The following is a 24,804-nucleotide window of genomic DNA, read 5'->3' as shown; positions in this document are numbered from 1 at the left end:
GCTAATCTAACACTTTCAGTTTGACTGACGTCCCTTGTCAATTTTTTTCATTGAGCATCTGTTAAACATAAAAGTGTATACTGTATTTTATCAGAATGAGCAATCCTGACATCTGTAATTAAGCCTCCCCTGTTTCTGCTTTATTGGCTTTAACGTCCCTGTCTAACAGATTGTACAAATTGCACATTTGTTTACAAAACAGGTCCAGACTGTTCTTTGAATGTCCCCTCCACGGAGTCTTACTGGATTCTACCAAACGTAAAGCCATTCAGCCCTTCTGTGGGCCGGGCTTCCCATAAGGCAGTCCTACACGGGAAATTTATGTGGGTGATTGGTGGATACACTTTTAACTACAGTTCATTCCAAATGGTGTTGAAGTAAGTGATTTCTCCTTTGTCATATCCCTTCTGATGTGGCTTAGGGAAAACTGATCTTACCAGGGAGGTAGCCTCTATCCTGAAATTGAACTGGAAGTTTTATGTTTTTAGATTCTTTATTAACAGTTTTATTTTCTGCTTGTAATTTTCTTATTAAAAAAAATTAAAGTATGGGTAATAGCGATCTATATATGATACTAATGTGTAATTTATTCAGTTTTGTGAAAACGGTTGCTATACTTTGCTGCAAAGCATAAAAATGTAGTGATCAAACAGTAAAAGAAATCCATGTGCTGATATTTTCAGATAGTACATCTAGAATGCTATTAGCATTATTGAAGTTAATTTATAATTACAGGTGACTTGTATTTAATGCATGCACTTAGCCTGTTGGTGCCATGCCGGTAGGGTTAGGCAAGTCATCCATATTTCACTTCTTCATGTTTATGACAGTTGTGTGGTGACTTGTTTATATGTACAGGCCCTAAACGTGGTAAATGCACGTATTAGTATATATTTATTAACGCATTTGCTCTATTTTTGTCTACCTCTTGTTTTCTTCCACAACTTTGCAATTATCCAAAATAAATCCCATTATCTTTGGTGATTTCCTTTTCTATCTCTGTCGGCTTATTTTTTTACCTCTCTTCCATCTTGTTGTGTTTAAATCCATTAATGGATTAATTGTTAATTAAAAATTAATGGAAATTAAAATCAACCATACAGCTGAGAGGGAGCTCAACAATAAGTTTTCAAAGTAGTGCAAAAGATTCTGGCATAAGCAGTTTAGTCTGTTTGGGTCTGGGGTTTTTTTTTTTGTGTGTGTGACTGGTAAGAGTGAGCTTAGCAATCTAGTTTCATAACTGTCATGTAAGTCTGGTGATTTTTATTACAGTCCTATTTTCTGAGATTGTTGATGGGTCCCTAAAAGAGCTGCTTCTGTTTTCATTGATGAGCATTTAGTACCCTATCACTAGTTAGTGCGCTTGTAACAGTTAAAAGTGATCATGTTACTGCTGCTAACAAATTACCATGTCAGATAAACAGCAGTGACTGATCAAGTGTGCACGCTTTGCCAAACAGAAGTTAGTTGAAATGTACAAAAGTCCCTATTTCTCTGCAGGTAGAAAATGTTTACTTTTCTATTTCTCTTCTAGCTACAATTTGGAAAGCAGTATATGGAACGTAGTACCTGTATCCAAAGGGCCACTCCAGAGATATGGACACACTCTTGCTTTGTATCAGGTTTGGACTCTTCAGCATCCTATTTAATTAATTTCTCTGTGTGTGCTGTTAGCGGTCTTAAAATGATTCATCATGAACATAGATTATTGAGGATAATTTAATTTCTAGTCCCTAAGCATTTTGTATTAGTGTCTTATTCAGTACTTAGATCTATTGCACAATCTTCGTCCAAAAATTGTGCAGTAGATCTAAGTCACTCATTAGCTGACCGTAAACCCTCAAAGCTAAACCCACCAATAAAAGGGGGCTAATATAATCGGAACTGTGGTAAGGGAAGGCAAGCTGGAAGACAAGGGCGACTCCAGCGTGGGCAGTGCCCTCGCTGACCAGGCACCATCCCCAGGGGCTGAGCCAGCAGAGCTGGGTGCTGGCAGCTGGGTCTTTGACAGCCTGAGACATGGCAAGCGATGACCCACGTCCAGGGACTCTCCGGCAGTCCAGTCAGGAGCAAAAGGAGATGGGGCCAGGGCTGGAGAGAAGGCTACGACGTCTGCCTGAGGGATCCATCCAGGAGACAGGCTAGCTACAACGCGGGTCCGCGTCCGGGTCCGTCCAGGAGGCAGGGTGACAGGCAGTCAGGGACTGAGGGTCCATGGCTGAGCTCCGGGTGAGGGGGGTCAGGGTCATTAAGGCCTGTTAACGACTTAAAGGCTATGACAGGAAGAAATACCTTTTTACTTGTTTTGTATTCTTCGTAAAGAATCAGACCATTATTAAAATACCAACTGTTGTTCTATAGTATCATTTTACTGGAAGTTCAAATAAATATGAACTACTGGCAGTTTTGCTTCTAGTGGTATCATGTAGTCTGCATGCTGCTTTATTGAAAGCACTTTTAAAGATTTATTTTGCTAAAGAAAAAAAAAAAGAAACAAAAAGACACCTCCAGTAGGGAAGAACAAAAAAGATTGTATCAAGTCAGACCAGAGTGTTCATCTAGCCTGGTAACATGTCTTGAATAATGGGTAACAGAGAATGCCTAGGGAATAATATAAGAAAAAATTACAAGAACATACAGAAGCTTCCTCAGACTACTGTCATAGTCTGTAGCTGGGATTTTCTAAGATAGGGTAGTATTTTTGTGGAAAGAGTATGAATCCATGTTTGTTTTATTTTTTTTTTTTCCCCAAATTTCAGACCATATGCTTATTTTAGCATTGATACCATCCTGTGCCTAAGAATTCCAGCATATTTTGTGAAGAAAAATCACCTTTTGGGAAACTGGTACTAGCTGGTTTAGTTTCAATAATCCCTACTTCTTATACTGTTTTCCATTTATTTTGTCTGTACCACTCATGATTTTCTGTAAGTCCATCATATTCTCTCTTTATAATTTCTTTTTCATGCTGAAAATTCCTTGCATTTTTAATAATCCTGTAGAAGGAAGCTATTTCATACCTTAGATAACATTGTGTCATTGCCTCTACCTCTTCTAGTTCTGTAATATCCCCTCTGAGATAGGGGGAATCACAGTCTTTAGTGTATTGATACCTCAGAGATTGATGTCATAGAACTAATGGTCTAATTTTTTTTTTTTACTAATTCTTAACGGTATTTTAGCTTTTTGAAAATCTGCTGTTGGCTTTGAACTGGTATTTTCACAGAACTATCAGTTATAACTTCAAGATCTCATTCTAGTCAATTCAAAACCCACCACCGTATGTACAGACTTAAAATTGATTTTCAGTCATATGCTTCATGCTTATCTATGTGAACTTTTATTTTATTTGTCCTTGTATTGCACATTCAGTATTATGAGATTCTTCTGCAATTCTTTGCTTTTGACCATTGTGTCAGTTATTTTGAGTAACATAGTATTGTCAAAAAAAAAAAAATCATTTTTCTGTTCATCTATGTGCCAGATTATTTTTGAGTATGTTGAACAAACAATTCCCAATTGTAGATCTCTGTGGGACACCACTAATGACCATTATTCATTTAAGTGAGCATTTTTTTCCCCCAACTTTTCTTTATCAAATTTACCCTTGTGTTATCTGCCTTGCTCATCCTGGAGCAGCTTAGTTTCTTTAAGGCGTGAGGAACATTATCAAGCATCATCTGGAAGTTCCAGGTAACTGTATCAACCAGACCTTTGATTCCTTCAGGAAAATCCAATGATTTGCAAGATATAACTTCTGTTTTCAAAAGTTGTTAGACTTTTACTCTGTCTTATCCATGTGTTCACTGAATTCCATCCTTTCTGCCTGTTGCTTTTCAGTCTCTTGGTACTGACACATTTTTAAGGAGGGAGTTACACACTACAGACAGGGGTCAGCTGTTTTGTTCTTAAATTCCTTCAGAACTGATCCTGGTGACTTATTGCTGACTTTTTTGTCAGTGTTTTGTTTTGGGTTTTTTTTGTTTGTTTTTTTTTTACTGTAACCTTCTGTATTAATTTTTGCTGTGGAAATACCTGTAAAGTCTACCATGAAGAACTCACATGGGAAAATTAACTTCATTTTATTGCTACAGCTTTATCTTCTCACAGTACTCCTTCAGACTGCCTGTTGGCACCGCAAATTATCTAGTTGGCTGTATTTCTAATGTATTTGAAAAATGATGTATTAATACTTTATATATAAATTTTGCAGGCAGCTCATTAAACTGTTTCATGGCTTGCCTTTATATGTCTCTGTTTTAATCTGCTGAAGTTTTTGAACCTTTATTTTGAAGTATACTTTTTCTCCTAACCATCTCCATTATCCTCTGTTAAGTTAAGCTTTATTTATTGTGTTATTTATAATGGGAAATTTTGTGGTGTGTTTTTGTTTTTTTTGTTTGTTTTTTTTTTTTTTTTAAATAGGAAGGATTCATGTGATCTGAGCAGATGTCCTTAAGATGTCTTCATATTGTCATTAGAGATTTTATTGTTGTAGTTGTACCTTTTAGTTTCTTTTTATGATTGGTCTTGCTTTTATATAGTGCTTCTTTTGAAGTTAAGCAGAATTGTAGGAGTGGGTGGACTTTTTTGTTTTCTGTTTGTTTTCCTGGCATCTGTTGCTCTTCCAGAGATGAATTTGTACCTGGCATGGTTACTATTGTAGAGGTGTTTTTCAGTAGTAATATAAACTAGATTCTGTGCATGCCCCAACATCAACTCAAAAATTGCTTTTCTTCTCGTCAGTTCCCTGATTCATTACTAATGTATTATCTGTTCTTTGAAAGGTCAGATCTTTCTGACTGGTATCTTTGGTTATTACAGTTCTTGTAGAATGTGGACATTTTAGTTGGGAAACATTCAAGTAATGTATTATTTAGCAGTTCAGAATAAAGGCTTAAAATATCATTTAACCTTTTTATTTGACAGTGCTAATATTTTCTTGAGATATTCCAGACTAAAGGGTAACCATTTCAGAGATACTTTTACCAGCAAATATTAAATATAATAGACTTGTGTTAATTCAGAGATCTTTTCAGATCTCAGTGAGGAAATGCAACTCTTGTTAATATTAATGAAAGCTACAAGCAAGTGTGTAGCGAAGAAGCTGTTGCTGTTGTCACAGGCACATGTTAATTAGTAACTAGAATTCACTAATAATGAACACAGCACCACTCATGTCAAATAATTAACTAGTATGTTGCTTGTACTAGTGTTTTGTCAAATGTCGAAAATTACATGGGCCAAAAGGAGCTGATCATCTAAGCTGAAGAAATTTCAAGTGAAAAAGTACTTAATTTTGAAATAAGTTTTAAAATTAACTTGTTAGGATAAACTTTTGATATTTTTCCTTTCAGATGTTCAGTCTCTTGAAAAAACAGAAAAATAATTTAGTGTGAAGAGTAGTAGAACATAGTACCTAGAGGTGGCAGCTTTGAGCTGCGTTTTGAGCTGTGTACTAGTTGGTGTGTAACATTTCCTTTATAGTTGAGAGAAAAAATATCCACAGAAAAGAAATTAGATTACGTTTTTGACTTGAGCTCCTGAGATTTCAAAGCCTAGTGCTAGACCGGAGTGAGAGCACAGAGCTAGTATTGCCTGATTGTGGTGCAAGGTAAATTGAAGCTATATAATTGACTCTGTGGAGAATGAAATAAGTTACTGTGCCCATTTCCCTCAGAAAGCGTCTTTAGTTAAAATTGAAGTACTGTACTTCTTTATTCTGAAGAAAAAAAGATCAGAAGACTCCCACTGATGTATAGTTGTAACAAGTGACTAAGACTTTTTATGCATTTATAGAGGAGAGAGTATAAAAGTGTTCTTGCTTTTAGACCAACTAAACTGTTAGATAGTATTACCTTCAGTGCCTCTTCAGACTGGTTATTGAAAAGGTGCTACCTATATCTGTTAGCAATTGGTTCTCCCATATCTCAAAGATTATATATAGTTCCTGGCATCTTGATACTGAAAAATGTCAACACACTTTGAAATAATTAATTTAAGAAATAGGTTTATAAAGAGACTGGAGGAAATGGCTTGTGAGGTTTCTAAACTAGGTACATACAGCTTTGCTAAACGGTGACTAGATAGGGAGTTAGACAGGAAATTGAAAAATACTGGATCCCTGGAACAAAGTAGAAAGGGAGTTGCATATGGGGTGAGTATATGGTCACTGCTGGGAGTTTACTTGGTAGTGAGCTTGTGGTTGTATCGCAGAATTCGACCTCATAATTAAACTGTTGCTAGTAGTCCCAAGACAGTGGAAAGATGACTGGGCATTGAGATTTGTTTCCTTTGAGACTGGCAATAGGAATGAAGCAAACAGGCAGGCTAACATAGTAGTAATTGTAAAGATGTTTTCCAGTATATGGACCATTTTATACGTAGTCAAATTTAATTTGACTCATTTGAGTTTTAGGAATGTTACTTCCAATTTTAAAGCTTTATTAAAAAAGGGTAATTGTTTTGATTCCTTTTCCAAATTAATTGATATTGCTATTGAGTCTGTGTATATCTTCTGGTATTTTATTAGTCTAATCAAAAGCTAGCGTTAACAAAACAAAAAGAGTAAAAACTTTTTCTGCTTTAGTAAAAACTTTTTCCGCTTTGAGTGAGACAAAATCTTTCACCAATTGGTTTGTTGTTATTCTTTTATATGCCTATTTTTGTTGGCTGTTGTACTATAATTGGGAATAGCACTAGGTATGTAGGTCTTTTCTAACTATTCTAATTATTAGCAGGTTGTATCGCCACATTGCCAAGTTTTATTATTTTATGACTTTAATTTACATCTTATGCACAACTTGCTTTCTAATTCTGATTTGCAGACCTCAGTAGTATATGAGAAGTAGGTTAGATGAGCTGTCGTACACTTTTTGCATATAGTCTAGATAAAAGCCTACTCAGACTTCCTCTCCAATTAAGTGGACCTTACTCATCAAGAGATTGGTTCCTTTATGTAAAAGTACAGTATTTTTCATTCCTTGTTTCAAGATATTGCAGTTGGTTTGAAAGTTGAAGTCTAACCATGATCAGCTTTTATGTTTTAGTTCTTAGTTAATACTTTCCTATGCAGTCTCCATTACTTATTCCTTCCTTCTAGTATGTTTAATCCAAGTATTAAATGTGCAAAAGATCAGACTGACATCTCTGCTAAAATTCTAGCTTATACCTTCAGCAGTTTTAAAGCCCTGTTCATGTAGTTTTATTTGCATGCTTTTCTTCAGCCTAGTTTTCTGTAATTGTAGGAGTGTTCACGCAAACAAGTGAATTTGAGATTTTGTGTTTTTTGTCAAAAGCACACTACCTTATTTTCCTGTCCTGTATTTTGAGTGCCACTGTAGTCCAGGAGAAAAGTTATTGGCTTTGAAGATACATAGGAACTGACTTAATTGAATTCTTCAATGGATTAATACCTTTAACTGTAGCCAGCAGGAGTGTGGAAGACTGTGGAAATAATGAAGAAAGAAAGTGACAGCACTCTTGATTAGGCTAACCTCCTGACATACAAATTGCTGCAGTATGTACTGTCTTGAACATGAATTCGGTCCTGTTGGGAAGCTTAGGTTATAATATGCCCCTTGTGTAACTTCGCAGGTTTGTGTTCAGGTTCTTGCTCAGTGAGGATATAGTTCCACAAGAAGCTAAGAATAATAAAGCAGGCTGCAGGAGGAAGAGTTAAGTGAAGACTGCTTTCCAGTCTGTCAGTCCTGATCTAATGGGAGGATTGTGGGATCAAGTAGAGATATTGATTATTCTTTTTTTTTTGTTCTTTGATATAACACATAGAAGAATGCTCTTGATGTTGTTACCATATTAAAGGATGTAATGGTTTGGGGAAAGGAAGAGGAGGTATTAGATGGTCCTAAACCAGGTGGCATGTATTGAATGCAGAAAACAGCCTTGTGATGGATGAGTTATTGCCAGATGACTTTTTTTGAGTCTTACCTATATTTTGCTTGAAAAATGAATTCAGAAATTTCTTAATGGTGTACAGATTTGACTAAACTTTCAGAAATCTCAGGTAAGCATAGAGAACAAAAGTTCTGATGAACTTTTGAGTCCTGTTAGTTTACATTAATGTATATATTAATGTATTGGTACAGTCTGAGGGAGGAAAACAGATTGATAGTCTTGTTTGAAGAAAATGGAGAATGACTGTTTTTCATGTCGTTTGTGAGTGGCATTTCTTTGGCCAAATTTTCAGGAACACATTGGACTTATAAGAATTAAGGCAGAAAACTCGTTTCTGAGATAGAAACTTTTCTGTGTAGCCATGATACAATTAAGAAATACAAAATGAAAATGATGTGGTTATTTTAACATGACTAATTTATTTCCAAATCATTAGAAATGGATTATAAATTACTGCCTTATGCATTTCCTTTACACTTTTTTGGTGGTAACTACCAGATAAAATTCTTTTGGAATGCAGGCAGGATTTGCATAACAGTGTAGCATTCCCAGGTACAGTCAGAGCAGCTGGTAAGTATTGTTCTTTTAGGAAAAAAGAAAAATTGCAAAGCCTAAAAGAATAAAAATATAATTTTTAGAGAAGTCTTTGATTATTACATTTATATGAAATATAAAAACAATATTAACACTGAGATATGGTGTAGGGAAGAGAGCCTGTCCAAGGTCAAAGGAGCTAACGATTTTGGCCATCTGTTTGTTCAGGATTCAATGTGAAGTATGTAGAAGATTTACTCTGGTCTGCTGTATAGTTTGCTGACTGGGACTTATCAGACAAGTGGGTGCTCTTATTTGCTCTTTTGGTGATCTTGTTGAGTAACTTCCTTGCTCTATTTCATTTTTTTTCTCGCTGTAAAATGCTCCTCTGTGAAGCGATTTGAAATCTTGTTAAAACTACTATGCAAAAGCTAGGTGATACTGTTGGGGGATGATTGTTCAGGAATTACCAAGTACACAGCCTTGGAAATCAGGAACATGAGACAGCTGAAGTAAAGGATACTGGATCACTGGTCATTTTTGAAATTTTTTTAATCTTTTTACCTCTATTGAAAATAAGCATTTATGTATTTTGTGGAAATTCTGTGAGTTACTTTGTCAGTTTTTATGAAACTTTGAATGGACAAATCACCATGTTAATTTATGATTGCTCACTTAAAGGAGGATTTATTTTTAGATTTGGAGCCTTTGTTAATTTACAGAAATTAGTGCTTTCATGTAGATCCTGACTTTCTTCGTTACTGTAACTCTAAGGATAAATGCACATTGAAAGATTTTATTCTCTTTCTGGCTTCTAAAAGAATTTTGCCCTCAAATTATAAAGTTCACATTGCTAAGCTAATTGCTATTTGTTTAGCAGAACTCTGGTTTTCCTACGTCATCTGTTCAGTCACACAAAGTAAGTGACTCTTCAAAATTTCTGGTTTTGTGTTGGTGTTTTTTTTTTTTTTTTTAAAGAAAAATATTTTTATTTTTACAATTTGGATATTGTCCATGATCACCCAATGGATTATTTTTGTTATTGTTTGTAATAGAACATTAAATAAGGAAGAGGCTCTCCACAGATGTGCCCGTATTAAAAATTCGTTTTCACGGAATCACAAAGAATAGTTGAGGTTGGAAAGGACCTCTGGAGATCATCTTGACCAGCTTCTGCACTCAAAGCAGCATCAACTACAGCAGGTTGCTCCAGGCTTCTCCCAGTTGGGTTTTGAATATCTCCAAGGATATTCAGTTTCACAGTGTCTCTGAGCAACCTGTTCCAGTCTTTGACTATCCTCACTGTAAAAAGAAATGTTTTTTCTTACATTTAAATTGGATTTCTTGTAATCCAGTTTGTGTCTATCACCTGTTGTCTGTTCACTGGGTAATACTGAGAAGAGTCTTGCTCCCTCTTTTTTACCCTCTCGGACCAGGCATTTAATTTTATTTGAATTATTTGGTTATTTAAAAAACCACATTGTCCGAAGATGCTGATGATATCAATAAGGTGAAGAAATTAAGAGGAATTTTACTGCCTTAAATGGTCTTAATTCCTCCAGCAGGCTTTCTAAATGGTGAGAGTTTACTTTGAATTCTTCTCCTGTATTTGAGTTATTCTCTTGTTTCCATTTTGGCTAGTGGAAATGTGTGTGTTGGTCATTAATCTGTAAGAGAAATACTAGACCAAATGAATGTTTTCTTCTTCTTTTGAGAAATGTGATTTAACTGTTTTGTTCAAATCTTGGCTTTGGTCTTATGATTCCTGCCTTCTGCTGTCATCCTCTCTGCCCAATATGGACAGTCAACTATTTACCTCATATACCTTTTGTCATCTTTCTTTATCATTATGGTTCATCAAAAATTTCTACTGAAATAATTTTCTCAAAGAAAAAAGCTGATTTGAGAAAATGGAAACATCTGTTGGAAAATTTTGGTTCCGCTGAAGCTAAGTAGTGCTCTACTGGCTGTTTTGTTGCCTTGTACCTGGACAATTGCCAAGAAACCAGCTGATGTGATCTGTAGATAGGAATGTCATGAATGAGTGAGCTGCCTACCTGCTCGGTTTACAGCGAGAATTTTCTCATTTTTGCTGGAATTCCCTACTGAGCAGGAACTTTGAATTACAAGTTCAATATACAGCGTAGTTTTATATACTTCAGTTTGCATATGGTAATATTTATATGACATTTTCATTGAAAAAACATACCTTTTTTTTTAAAGGTTTATGTAACTTCTTAGATAAATTTATTAACGTGAAGTAATATATCTAAAATGATCACGGTTAATTTATTGAGCAAATACTCACCTTCACTATCTGCCACTGTGATTAAAAGCATTGCTTTTGACACGTGGTATCAAAACTTTAAAATATGGCTGTGTCAGAGAGCTTGTATCTTCTTGGTGCTTATCTGCCTGTTTTGCTGTCTGTTCCTTGGACAGTCTGTTTCTTGGTCTTGTCTCTCCTCCAGGCTGAGAAGTACAACTTGTAATATCTTCCATCTGGGCCAGATTCTTGACAGTTTTTCCTCACTAATTTCACAAGGACTCTCAGTGTTATATTTTTCGCTGTTTTTTTCATCTCACTCCTATTGTGGTGTGCTATCTTATTATAAATGAATATCTAGTATGCTTGATTCACTTAAAGCTCAGCAGTTTTTGTGTGCTAGCACTCTTGAAGCTCTGTATCTTGTATGTTGTGTCTGTCAGAAAACCTCACCTTTAGCATATACCTTGATTTATACTTAGTTTATAAGTAAGTTATAAAGGTAGTATAAGTTTATAAGGGGACTCCTTCTTTTCTTTCACAATCTTTAGGCTGCTTAGGACCATTTGCACTTGTATCCTTCCTACAATCTCATCATTAGGCTTTCCAGACAAATGTCCACCTTTACATACCTAGGATGTTATTTTTGTCCGGTATAACCCTGCATGTAATTTTATTTTTTTTATTCTGTATTTCTTCTACTGACTTTGGTCTGTGAGCTTTTATTTCTTCATGTTCAGGTGACCATCACTAACTTTTAAAGTGTTTTTCAGCAGCACTAGGAGCTTCTTAATCTCAGAAATAGCCCTGAGCGAAGCTTAGTTAAATCTGTTTTTGTGGTTGATAAAGCAGTTGTCATGACCTTCTTGTCTTTTTCTCTGTGAATAGTCTTGTGTGCAGGATCTGCTGTGTCATTTATAAAGATTTCTCCTCACAGAAGTGTTCTTTTATCTGAACTTTGAATCATTTAAGCAGAACTGTGAGGAGGACTTTCTTACTGTCAGCTGTCTTGAGTAATCGTTTCGAAGTTCATGCAGCTCTTTAGGTCACTTTTTTTGTGTAGTGTCTTTCCTCAGTGTCAGAAATCTTTTTTTCTTTTTCTTTTTCTTTTTTTTTCCCAAATACTGTTATACAGCACCTGTAACTCTCTAATTAGCTCCCTCTTTCTGCTGTAGTCTGTTACCTACATTTAAAAATAAATAAATAAATTAGTCCACTATTTTAGCAATGCTGATTTGTCTTTTGAGATCGATGTGACAGTGGAATGAATGAGCTCTATATGATCCTTTTAAGAATATGTGTTTGAACCATTCCTTTGGATCAGTACACAGCCTCCTTACAGCTTTTGTGGGTCTTCACCAAGCTCTTTGAAATGTTATTTTATCTCATAGGAAAATAATGGGTTCAGATACCTATCTCTCTATCTAATCCTACTACAGATTTCTGTTGAAGTATGTGAACATCTTTTGTTCAAACACCACCAGTCCAAACTAATTGGTAACACAGAGTATCACTGAATAGGAGCAACTTTAACTTCCAAATCAAGACATGTTTACCTTCCTGAAATGAAAATATAGTTGAAAATCTTGCATAAATTTCAAGTGTACTCTTGAAGACAGGTCAGACAGTTTGGTCAGTCATTTACTGACTAATCTCTGTAGGTAATGAGGAAGTTTTTCATGTGGTCCTGGACTCTATTGTTTACCATCAACCTTAGGTATATAGACAGCATTATAACCCACTCAGGCCTTTGTTTTGCTGGTCTAAGTAGACTGTCATTCTACTGATCATCTATATTTTACATGCCTGCCAGTTTGAGTTCATCTTTCTTAATGTGTATGGTGATAATAGCATGCAGTTTACATTTTGATTTAGATTCCATCAGTTCTTTGTACAGTAAATCTGAAATTTCCGCATGGTTGATCCAACTTCTTATATTAGGTAGTTTCTTTATCTTCTAGTCTCTTTTTCTGAGGCTCCGTATTACATGCCAAGCAAAACTTTGCCAAATGTGCTAAGCCTGCAGCTTTTTTTTTTTTTTTTTTCTTAACCAGGTAAGATTGAATTTAGGGTAAACCCTAGAATATTATGTTGCAGTATGAAGAAGACAACTGCCAACTGTACAAATGCCATGCAGATGGGATGCAGAGTGTATGTGGTTCTGGTATGTCCTAGCAAAGACTAAGTATCATTCTCAGAACATGAGGCAGTTTTTTCTACGCAGGATAAACTGTCCTTGAGCCAGTCTGTGCAAGCTGGAATTTGTTCTGTGACTTTGTATGCCTTGATTTGCTACTCTAGATGAAGTTTGAGATTTAGTAGGATTTTCTTTCAGTTAGTATTTAAGTAAATCATTCATTACTTATGAAAACAGATGGCATTGCTGTTTGAGGTATGTGGTTCATGAAGACTGGAAAATCTGTTTTGCATCCCTTTAAAAGAACTCGGAGGACCCACCTGTTGGATTTGATTTTAGCAAATGTGCCCAAGAGGATGCTATGCACACGTTGGCCCTTTTCTTTGAGCTCTGATGAGTGTGAAGATTCTCGGGGCCTAAGTTACTTTGCTATTAAGAGAGAATGTGCTCTCTTGTGCACATGCTGAATGAAATCCCCATAGACTGTGTGGAAAATCACATTTCAGTTCTGTGAACTGTTCCTTAAGAAAACAATGTAATATTCTTTTGGGTTAGTTTTTTTTCTAATAGAATGCTGCAGTATGAATTAGAAGAGCCATGTAATTAAAGATTTTCTGCTTGAAGTAATCCGGTTGAGATTCATTTTGGTGTCATTTTCATGGCTGGGTTTATTTTTCAGAGAAATGGTCTCCTTATCATCATTGTTGGTTTAGTTTAAGTATTATTGTCTGGGATTAGTGTCTGATATTGAGCTGGTTAATGTAGTATCAGTTAAATGTGAAGGTTTAAATCAGATTGTTCAGTCATGAAATATTATGCAGCACAGAAGTATGCAGTTCAGATGTTGTCTTTCTGTAATCCATTATTTGCTTTATCTTCTTCTCTTCCTTCTAATTTTTACAGGAAGACATCTACATGTATGGAGGCAAAATTGAAACAAATAATGGCAATGTTACTGATGAGCTGTGGATTTTCAACATACACAGTCAAACATGGAGTACCAGAACTCCTGCAGTACTTGTACACGGCCAACAGTATGCTGTGGAAGGTCATTCAGCACACATAGTAGAGCTGGACAACAGAGATGTAGTTATGATTATCATTTTTGGATATTCTGCCATATATGGTTACACAAGCATTGTGCAAGAATACTACATCAGTAAGTCACTTACAAATTGTTTTTATCATGTACTGATTTAAAAAAAAAAAATCCTGATTTTTTTTTTAAGTGAAGAACACTCCTGTTTTCAGAAAGAAAAGTATGTATTTTGCAAAATAAAGCCTCATCTTTTTTCCTTCAAATTACGTAGATCAGATTTCTTGTTAAGCAGTAGCATTTCATACATATTTGGAGTATAATGGCTTTGACTATGTGTTATTTTGTACATGGCTGTGGTACTCTACAGGGGGTAAAGGCTGAAATCAGAAATTCCATGCAGTGGTTATTGTTGTGTTGGAACTTATTTTTTACCACAGTCTTACTGTTTTTACCACAGAGTAGATAGAGTAAAAACAAAAAAAAAAAAGTAGAACAAAAAAAGAAAGGGCAAAACAGAATACAATAAACAGTGCCTACTACAGTAATTTAGTTGTTTTGAAGGTTCTTTAATGTTGCTGTAATATTTTCATTCTGATTTTCAAAATGTAATAACTTAGTTCCTCATTGTATATGGGGTTCTATCTAAAGTGTATGCTACATGTTGCTATTAGAGGAAATAAGAAAAAATTAACATTAAGTTTTGTAAATAACCTGCCATGTCTCTCTGGGATTTCACTTGTGAACTGTCAAGCTTTTCTTAGGGGTGATTTTAGATGCTAGAATTAAATAAGCAAAGATAGGTTTTTTTCTTATACATGGTACATCCAAGATATTATTTCAATAGAATAAACATGAAAATCTACACCTTCTGATACATTTTTAGGAATATTTATATGCCCACAAATTCAAATTATAATCTTCTCTTACTTCTTTGGATTCCTTGTTTTCTATAGAATTGATCTGAGTCCCTCAGTTATTTAAGCAATCACAGAACGCATAATACAAAATTTTGAAGTAATATTTGTATGTTAAGGCATAATAAACTGTTGTATTTTACTTCTTTTTGCATGTATGCATATGTATATAAACACTGTTTAAGCAGATTTATGGGGTGGGGAAATCCCTTCAAAACTTAGAAGGTTCTTATGCTTCGTGATGGTAGTGTTGAAATTTTATAATAATGTTGAACAAGGATAAAAGAGAATGGGAGTAAGAGGAGAAGAGCACCATGATGTGCTTTATCCACACTGAAAAATTTGGTTGAACTGCATAAACCTACTATAAAACTCTGGTCTTAGAATGATGTTTCACAACAGTATTGTAAGATTTGTTAAGTGTTAAAGGCCAGGTTTTTTTTTTGAAAAACTTAATTTCTGAAAGTGTTTTTTCTAACGTACAAGAGAGAATTTTTTTTTTCTTGAAGATAAAGATATGTTCTAGTTTTCTGCATGCTCATTCACTCTAATGTCTATTGGAACTTTGAATTACTTACTGCTTCACATGCTGCTTATTTAGTTTGGAGTAGAAGTACCAGTATTATTCTCACCTATTATTGTGGTTAGTTTAATTACAAAGAGGGAAATGAAAAGGATGAGGAGTACACAATTCACTTTGTAGTGTAAAATTTTCTCTGGTGGATTTTATTGCTGGCCTTCTGGTTGAAATGTGCAGCTTGTTCCTATTTTAATTTTTTTTAATGTTAAAGCTATGTTTGTGGAGGATTAATAAAACAAGCTATAACTAAGCATATGTAAAACAGACAAAGGAAAAAAAAAACCAAAAAACCCAAACCTTCCATACCATGGTGACAAGCTTTGAGTAGGAGAAAGCACTTATTTCTCTGGCATTTATTAAGGGTCTGAATTATTCTCAAGTTTTTATGTCTCCTTTCTGAGATGATAATTTTATCACAGACTAATGAGAAACGTAGTTTGTTAGAGAACGTATGCTTCACTTTCATCAAATACAAAGTAAACTTGTAACAATATAGGGTATTACTGTGGAAACCCAGTGATTGCAGTGAGTTTGCTCATGTGATGAAAGATCATTGGGGCACGCAGTGCTTTGCAGAACATGGTCCATATGCTGTAACTGAACCATTTCTGCTGTGGATAATTTTCATGTTTCATTTTACCTCTTGCATCTCCCTCCTAACTTAAATGAATTTTGTGGCAAACTTTCCTGAATTCTGTGTCAGCTGTAGCATTTATCTACAGTTTTGCAGCTGTAGGATCATTTTTAACTATAAAATTCCAGATGGTGGTTTGAACTAAGAATGACTAGGTTTTTTGGGGCTTTAACAGCTCAGAATCCAAACTTAGAAGACATAGAAAGTGGTAGAAGTATTGCTGTGAGCCCACCTGAATAAGAAAGAAAATTTGTTATAAAAAAGGGCTTCTGACATTATGGAGAGAGAAAAATTAGTCCCATTTTCTCTTTCTCTGCTTGCTTTTAAAACATACATTGCCTTAACATTTCAAATTGTACTGCTTTATTCTTTCTAGATGTTATCAGCCATGGCTTTTAGTTCTAATGAAGGCTATTTTTCAAGCATTTACCAGATGCCTACTGAAAGAGAGAGGCATAGCAAGAGGCAGCTTACCCTTTGGTTCATATGAATTGAAACCTCTAGTGATCTAGTCCAGTTAATTAACTTTGATTAACTTGATATGTGGAATTGTGGTGCTAAAGCCTTCTTTAGTCTAATAAGGCTCCTAGTGAGCCTGATTTCCATGGGGTCTGGGTCAAGAAACATCTAGAGAAGTTCAAATTATTTGTGGATTCCCTAGCTTTTCACATAGGTATGTAGTTCTTATTAACAAAACATGTGAATCAAATGTGTGCGTGGTCTGAAAATTTCTCTGACATTGTCTGATTAGCGAAGAAAGTAATTTCTATCAAAGTCAAATACATTCTAGAAAAATCAGACATGGCTTGCAGGCAGATTTTCACCATGCGAAAGCACGGGAATTCATTTCTACTCCAAAGGTATGGTGGTTGTTGCAGGAACAAAAGAGCTTCCTATTTGTCCTTTCTTGCTATACCTAGACTTACGACTTTTGAGGAACCAATAAATCCTGGTATGAGGATTATGTGAATGATTTTACTAACTTGAACCATAAAGCTTTTCTGGGTTACTCCCCAGGGAAATTTATTTCCCTTTAGGTTAGCAATACCTCATAAACCTTCTAAGAATCTCAATGTGAGTCTCAAGGTGAATATCATAACGGTGTTTTGTTTTAGCTGAGGCTTATAAAAGCTCCTTATATTCAGAAGTTTCTGAATAAGTCTTCTGTGATTTTATTTTATTGTTTTAGAAGACAGATTTGTTTGGATTAGCAGCATATCGTGGTTTTTTTAGGCTGAATTTTTATGACTTTAGAAGTGGATTATAAGTTGCTTTTGATTAAAAATGTTTCTTTGAAATAGTGTTGAAAGAAACGGCCCTATGATGTAACACGTGTTTCTTCTTTTTTTGTAAGTTAGCATAAGGTTCGTGGTTGCTTGAAAAATTTTAAAGTTTGTCACTGCAGTGAAATGAAGATGTCACACTAAGGTGCTTCTTGGACATTTTGTTATTTTTACCTAATCTGTTCAAAGATTGTATTGTGGTAAGGACAGATCAGGCCAATGTATCTACCTTTCCTTGGATTTATTTAGTGGATTTATTACTGCATATTAAAAAAATTCTTTTTTCAAACATCTTTTGAGAAACAACTTTATCTCAAAATGGTATTTTAATTATTCTGTTTTGAATGATAAAATGATTATTCCTCAGACTTGCAGTTTTTCTTGATTTGGCCATCCTAATCAGTTTCATAGAAAGAAATGAACTGAAAAAAAGAAGAAGGTTTTGCTCTTATTTCACTTGCTTTGCATTCTTTGATGATGGAATGATGTTACATCTTTGGATGTGATTAACTTCCTGTGAGCTAAAGGCTGGAATTTATCATCTTGGCCATCAAAAGCGGTGCTTTTTAAATGTAAACACCATATTTCACAATTCCTTTCAAAAATATATGATGATGAATCTTAAACAGTTTGAGTTTTGTTCACAGTGTCATTGGAAAATTGGTTATAATTTTAGTGACTAAGCATCTTCTGATTCATAGCCTACCTTTATCAATGGCCAGTTTATATTGACTTGTTTTCTGGGTGATACATTGTTTAATGTAAGCAGCTCATCTTCCTTCCTGGAATTCTCTTTTGAATTACATTTATAGATACCAATCCTCCCTTTTGCAAGACTAATTAAAGCCACCTCATCTATTCTGCTCTCATTCTAATAGTTCGTCTCTGTACCTTTTCCACATGGAGTTAATCTCTCTTGAACAGGGATGATTCAAAAAGCTTGTGGGATTATTTTAGGTGAGATTTCACCAGTGCCTGGCTAAATAACCTTAATCCTACTTTACTGGGGACACCTCACTTGGTATGTAGTAAAATGACATTTGTACTGCATCCATGAGAAGGTCATTAATAGCTCATACACTTTCTCTGATGAAGCAGTGCTCATACTCATTCTTCTCAGTGATTATCAGCTGATGAGCTTCCATTTTTTAGAATTTCATGTTGTTAATCCCAGTGCACAATATCTTTAAATTATTGTTGAATTTTGATCCATTTTTTCCAGTAGCCAAGATCATCCAGTTCACTCTGTATGTTTTCCTGCTGCTTCTGTGAATTGATAGTGTCTGAATTTGTGCAATTATTACACCTTAAATTTGTGACAGTGTCTTAAAATGCACCCATTCTGATCCTTAAGAAGTCTCCCTGGTAATACCAGCACCTCTCAATCCCATTCTGTTATAATGACTTATTTACTAATTTCCCATTCCCTTACTATAGTAAGGACATTACTGAAGCCCAGATACTGAGAATACCTACGCTTCCTTCTATAGATAATTTTTTTTTTTTTTTTTTTTTAGGCAAATGTGATGTAAATGGTTTGGTACATTTATATTGTCCAGTGAAACAGTTTCCCATTATTTCAAGGATTTTTATTTATCTTTCTTTTTTTAAAAACCTTTGTTCTAAACTTTTGCATATTACTGAGCCTAGGTTAAGGTCTGTAATTGTCCAGATCTTGTCTCTCCTCCCTCTGGTCTTTAATATCAGCACTATGGTTGCTGTTCTTTGGTAATATCTAACCAGCTTTGTTTAAAATGCTTGCTACTGGGCTTGCAATTTCACTTGCTGTGTCTGTCAGAATTTTGGAAGGTATTCACACCCCCGGCTTCAGTACATTAAATTAATGAGTTTAGCTTCTATTTCGGTTGTAATTTGTTTTTCTGTTTACATGTTTTTGTAGATGCCTTTTTTCTTTTTTTTTCTTTCACTTGATCAGTCTCCTGGAAATGGTCGTGGTAAAGCTGGACATGAAGTGCATGATTCTGTTGGACAAAGGTGACCAGAATATTGCAGCATGAAACTGTGTCCAGCTGTTTAGTATCTGACAGATTTAGTTGTCTGAAGTTATCATAGTGACTTGCCTAAGCATTTCAAGAGAAAATTTATGTGGTAGAATTCTCTGGAAGATTGCCCAGATGTTGAAGAAAAACGTCAAATTACAAATGAAAAGTAGAAGCCCCTGTTACTGGAATGAATCTTTTTTGTGATTTTTTTCAAAATTATTAGACTTACAAATTGAAACCTGTGAAATTAAAACAAATCATATTTCCTTATTTCTGGTTTGTTTATTCACAGAGCTCTTTCTGTATTTGGCTTTTAAGCTGTTGAGGATGTAGAGTTTTGCATGACTGATCTGGTCAATTGAGTACTTCATCTGATCTAATGATAGAAAGAGTGGGATCTCTTTGAGTATGAGAAGTGTTATGTAAATACCTTCAATAAAAATTGGATTTCTGTTTAAAAAAAAAAGGTGAAGATCTACATCAATGAAATGTTTAAGAAAAAATAAAAGCAAAGCATAGTAATGTCTTTAAATTCAGACAGAAGTGTATCATTTGTCTGAATGATGCAAAAAGATGCTGAAGTGTGAAAGAGATCAAAATTGCATATATACATTTCGGTATTCAAAATTCAGGCAGCTCAACTAAATTTTAGAATGGGAAATAAAGAGAAACTGCAATGCTGCTTTTGGCTTTTATTTCAGAAAGATGTTGCTGGACCTCCGTTCTCAAATTTAGGTAGTTAGCCATAGCATATGGTTTTTATTACGCAAGAAGGAACAGTTATTCATATTTCTGCACAAGTTATGTAAAGCTATGCGATATGCAAGTTTACCGTGACAGTGTTCTAAATGCTACATGAACCAGTCGGATATCAATGCAAAATATTCTATTATGCATATGATCAACACCATTGTGTAAATTTATGTGGAGAGATAGTAATTTTTCCTTGAAAAGCATATATGCCAACCTTTAGACTGATCACTATTTAAATGAAAAAATGAGGGTGGTGGTGGTGATAGAAAGATGTATATACAGGTTGACTCCTCACCAACCCTCTTACATAAATTGTATCACATGAATCTATTTGTTAGCAAGGTAATATGTATGTAAAATACAGTATTACTGGTAAAAATTTGACGTTTGTGTTCAGAGTTGCAGTTCTTAATAGCTTGATAATATCCAACTAGAGAATGGAATAAAATACTAGTTACATTACACTACATATAAATAATGTAAATATACTGTGTCAGATATAAATAGTGTATTACACAAGTATCAACATTCAAACACACTAAAAATCAGCACAAGTCTTCCAGTTTTAATCTATACTTCATAACTTGCAATAAGCACTCGTTACTGAAAAAAATGTAACTTGCTTATAGGGGCAGTGCCTGGAAACCACTTAATGAAAGTAGAATGGCAACAGTAATAACTGAAAGTCATGAGTCTTTTCACTGAACAGAAGAATCTGCAGGTGAAAGAGGTAATCGTAAACTACCTGCATAATACCAGATAAAAATTGAAATGGAATTTAAACTAACTTTCAGATGAAGCAAAGTGTATGGTGGTGTGTGCTAGCCTTGGAGAAATAACTTCATAATGGCAGCCAATTTAGGTTAAGAATTAGGAGACTGCTCCATTTTGGAAGTCCTTGTCCATACTTTCTATTCTTCTGACAGAGACTGTAGGTGAATTATTTCTTCCATTTCACATCCATAGAACTGGCTGCCTAATCATCATAGGCTCTTTTGAATAGGGTGGCTTCTACAGGAAATACTTACCTCCTGGCTTGCTCTTATTGTGGCTTGTGTCATCAGCTGGGGAGATGGAGGGGGAAAAAATGGAAATTTCAGGGCCACAGGCAACAAGAAGTCACTTAACCTCTCTGCCTTTTTTATAGCTATAGTGAAATAGTTTCCAATTGTGTTTTATTCTTCAGTCATAACAGCTATTGTGAATGGGTTTATTTGCTGTCTCTTTGCAGTTATTAATGATGTGATGTAAAATGTGGATTTAAGTGCCAGTTTAATGAGCTGCTATCAAATTATCCTTTTGTGGGTTTGCAGCAACTGAGTAGGTATATTTGCAGTTAAAAAACTAAGAAACAGTAGTTGGAAGCTGATTTTAGCTCAGTAATTTTACAGTTTACTAGCAAAGTGTCTATCTGTATCCATGTGCACTTTGAGCTACCTTCCATTACATGCTTCTTGCAGCTCACAGCAGTTCAGTTCCTGCCAGGCTTCTCCAGACAGTTTCCCCATGATTGACTCCAGGTGTTCCTAATGCAGCTGAAGTAGCTGGAGCACTGAATTCTCATCAGCCAGCTCTGGCGGAACAGAGTTAAGGTTGAGAGAGAATTAATTGTAACTCTTAATTTCATATTTTCCAAAAGGTTTGGGCTTTTTTTTTGGTTGTGTGCGTGTGTGCTGAACTCACACATGGGAAAGTATGAGATACTGCCTGGCACCTGTAACAATGACGTATTTGTGATTTAATTAAGAATAGCAGATAATAGTCTAGTAACATTATCCAGTTGCAGATATTTTGATACATTGGTATAAAATTGCTTCTTAAAACAAGTCCCTAGTTATTACTGTATTTAGAATTATAGTTAAAATGACTTTATATACTTAAAGCTCCTAGTACTGTGTGTTAGCAATAGTAAACCTTAAGCCTATGTCTTTTGTACATCTGTTCCAGGGTCTAATTCTTGGCTTGTACCAGAAACAAAAGGAGCAATTGTGCAAGGTGGATATGGCCATACCAGTGTCTATGATGAACTGACAAAATCTGTTTATGTCCATGGTGGATACAAAGCATTACCTGGCAATAAATATGGATTAGTGGATGATCTTTACAGATACGAAGTTAATACTCGAACGTGGTAAGTGGATTTATAATGTAGGAAAGTGGATTTATAACATAGGAAACTAAGATACTTGTTACTGAAAAAGAAAACGTAAGTATAGAGTAAGGTTCTAGTAAAGTCACGTAGGCACCTCCATAGCCTTTGCGTCTTGCAGAACAGTGCATTCTCTGCAACAAAATGGAAGAATTGTGGTGAGGGATTAGACTTTAGCCAGCGGATTAATGGAGCTAGACATCGAAGGAATGGCAGAGAGGAAGCTTTCCACATGTTCTACAAATTAAGAAAAGGTTGTTCTATCCAGACATAACCACCATGCAGAAGTAGTACGCGTGTACTGTTTCTATGTGATATGAATATACTGTTGATGCACATTCAAGTACCTCTTATTTTATAAATCAGTAGAGAAATCTAAGAACTGTGGAAGGTGATTTTTCACAAAACTATCAGAAATAAGAGAGAAAATTCCTGGTATTGTGTAGGGATCCTCAGTTATTAATGTTCTTGGTGTGTCTATTTTTGTCAGTTCCTTGTCCCTCAAGTTTATTGTAACTTACGGATGCTACTTATATATCATGTATAGGAAGTGACCTTAAACGTTATTTCTTTCTTTAGAGATGATTTGAGATCAAGAACTATTTCTTGGACCATTTTATTCTTGCAATTTAATATTTGTGTTGAGCACGAATGACTTAACTTTAAGCATGAGAGACTAGCTCTCAGATGTTGGAAGCATGTGGGTTTGATTTCACTGAGACTCTTGATTGTGAATGCCACTAACTCATGGCATTTGGAAACTTTATTACAAGAATTTTTTGTCGCTTTTAACGTATTTTTAAATTGCTGGAATTTTAATGCTCTTTTATTATACTCTATTCTTGGAACAAAGTGATATTGTATCCTTTGAAGGTCTGTTCAACAATATAATAATAATTATTGGAATATTTTCATTCATTATTCATATAAAAACTAATAACGAATGCTTCTATCTATACTAATGGGGCATTCTCTGCAGCTTGCAGAGAACTTAACTCTTTTATTTTTTTCATGAGTATTGCACTGGAAGTCAATTGTACTATGGGACTGAAAACTGGCTGAGAGGATGGGGTAATGACACTTACATAGTAATAAAATCTTTGTTTATCTGTGATATCTTATAATCAGTATTCAAAGCACTCAGCGAGGCAACTGGGCCTGACCGTGCCACTGACTAGGTGGGGTACGAGGAAGAGGTAGAATCATGACGGCTTTCTCATGCCTATGTACATGCCTTTTTTGACACTCACATTTGCTTGTCCTCACTGTCTGTTTTTTCTCTTGCACTCATTCTCTGTTTCTCTGTCTGATCTGGCTGAGGTTCATATGCTTCACTAAGTCTTGGTATCCAAAGCTGATTACTTGTTTTATTCAGTGGCATGTGGGTTTTCTTTTCTTCATATCAATTAGGCATAGGCTTTATGTTTCTTGGAATGTGAGGGGGTGATATTTTAATTCCTAGTGTGAACATTACTTCTAATATATGATGGAGAATTACAGTGTTTGTAATGTCTGCATTGCTTTGCATTACTTGCGTACTGTTAGCAATTGGGGGGCAATGTGGTGCTGGGCTTAGATAATGGCCTCAAAGAGTGGAAGCACCTGCTGGCTCCTGGGTGTTTCTGTTACCATTATAATATCATGCTGCTGTATGCAACACTTGGCATCGGTATAGTTAATGTGGACTAATGTTTGCAGATACACGTATATGTGCATAAATAATGAATTCAGTGCAAAGTGTGCTGAGACTCTCACATAATTTGCATGGGGTTGATATGTGTTGGAGAGTTCTGAAGATTGCTCTCATCAGTGATGCTAATGAATAGTAAAAATCATGGCCAAATTAACAAACTTGGTCTGTATTACACTTCTACTTCTGCTGAATCTTGGGGAAAAGTTACTGTTATCAGGAGCAATGAAACTCAGCACACAATATGCAAAAACTAGGGACGACCACCTGCCTCCCCTCTCTCCCCCCCCAACCCTGTACAGTGTGGGGACCAGGGCTGGGGCAGTGCAGTTGGGTGACAAGTAGAAAAGTGAGTAGCCCAACGAAAAACTGTGGGGATTGCTGTTATATCCACTGTGGAGAGGAGAATGTCCTTAGTTTTCCCCAGAATGCTGTCTTGCTCTTTAGGCCTTTATTGATCAAGACAACTATTTGTAGACAGCTGCAAGGCAGGTTAATCAAGGCAGAGCCTAGTGTGTAGCAATTAATGTAAATTAGGAGGTAGGAGCTGTAGAAAACTGGTAAAGCAAAAAAAGACAGAAAGAAATCTATAGTCTGAATGGATAAGGACAACATGTTAGCATATTATCATTCTTTTAAATCATAGCAGCAGTATTCCTCCATTACTAGTTGAAAAGAACTGTTAAAAAGAATGCCTTGTTTTTTTGTCATTCATAATTTTGTATGTTGCTAACTGGTGAGTTGAAACCAAATACCATGTTTTTCTGGGTAGGTACCGTAAGTATTCTGTATCAAGTTAATTCCTGGTTAGAAAAACACACTTACATTGTGCTCTATTTTCAAAGTATGTTAATCAGAAATACACAACAAAAATGCAAGTTGGTTTAACAAAACAAAAAAAAGGGTTA

General features: G+C 35.3%; 1 protein-coding gene across 1 annotated transcript in view; it reads left to right on the top strand.

Moving 5' to 3' along the window:
* ATRNL1 (attractin like 1) overlaps nt 1–24,804 on the top strand; it is a 543,282-nt gene that overhangs the window by 63,537 nt on the left and 454,941 nt on the right. Inside the window, exons 6-9 of the mRNA XM_075717535.1 lie at nt 203–377; nt 1,535–1,622; nt 13,755–14,010; nt 22,005–22,188. Of these exons, the coding sequence (XP_075573650.1) occupies nt 203–377; nt 1,535–1,622; nt 13,755–14,010; nt 22,005–22,188 (703 nt within the window). The remainder of the gene's footprint in view (nt 1–202; nt 378–1,534; nt 1,623–13,754; nt 14,011–22,004; nt 22,189–24,804) is intronic.

Source organism: Pelecanus crispus, chromosome 10, assembly GCF_030463565.1.
Source record: "Pelecanus crispus isolate bPelCri1 chromosome 10, bPelCri1.pri, whole genome shotgun sequence".
Taxonomy (NCBI): Eukaryota; Metazoa; Chordata; class Aves; order Pelecaniformes; family Pelecanidae; genus Pelecanus; species Pelecanus crispus.
This window is presented reverse-complemented; position numbering and strand designations above follow the sequence as displayed.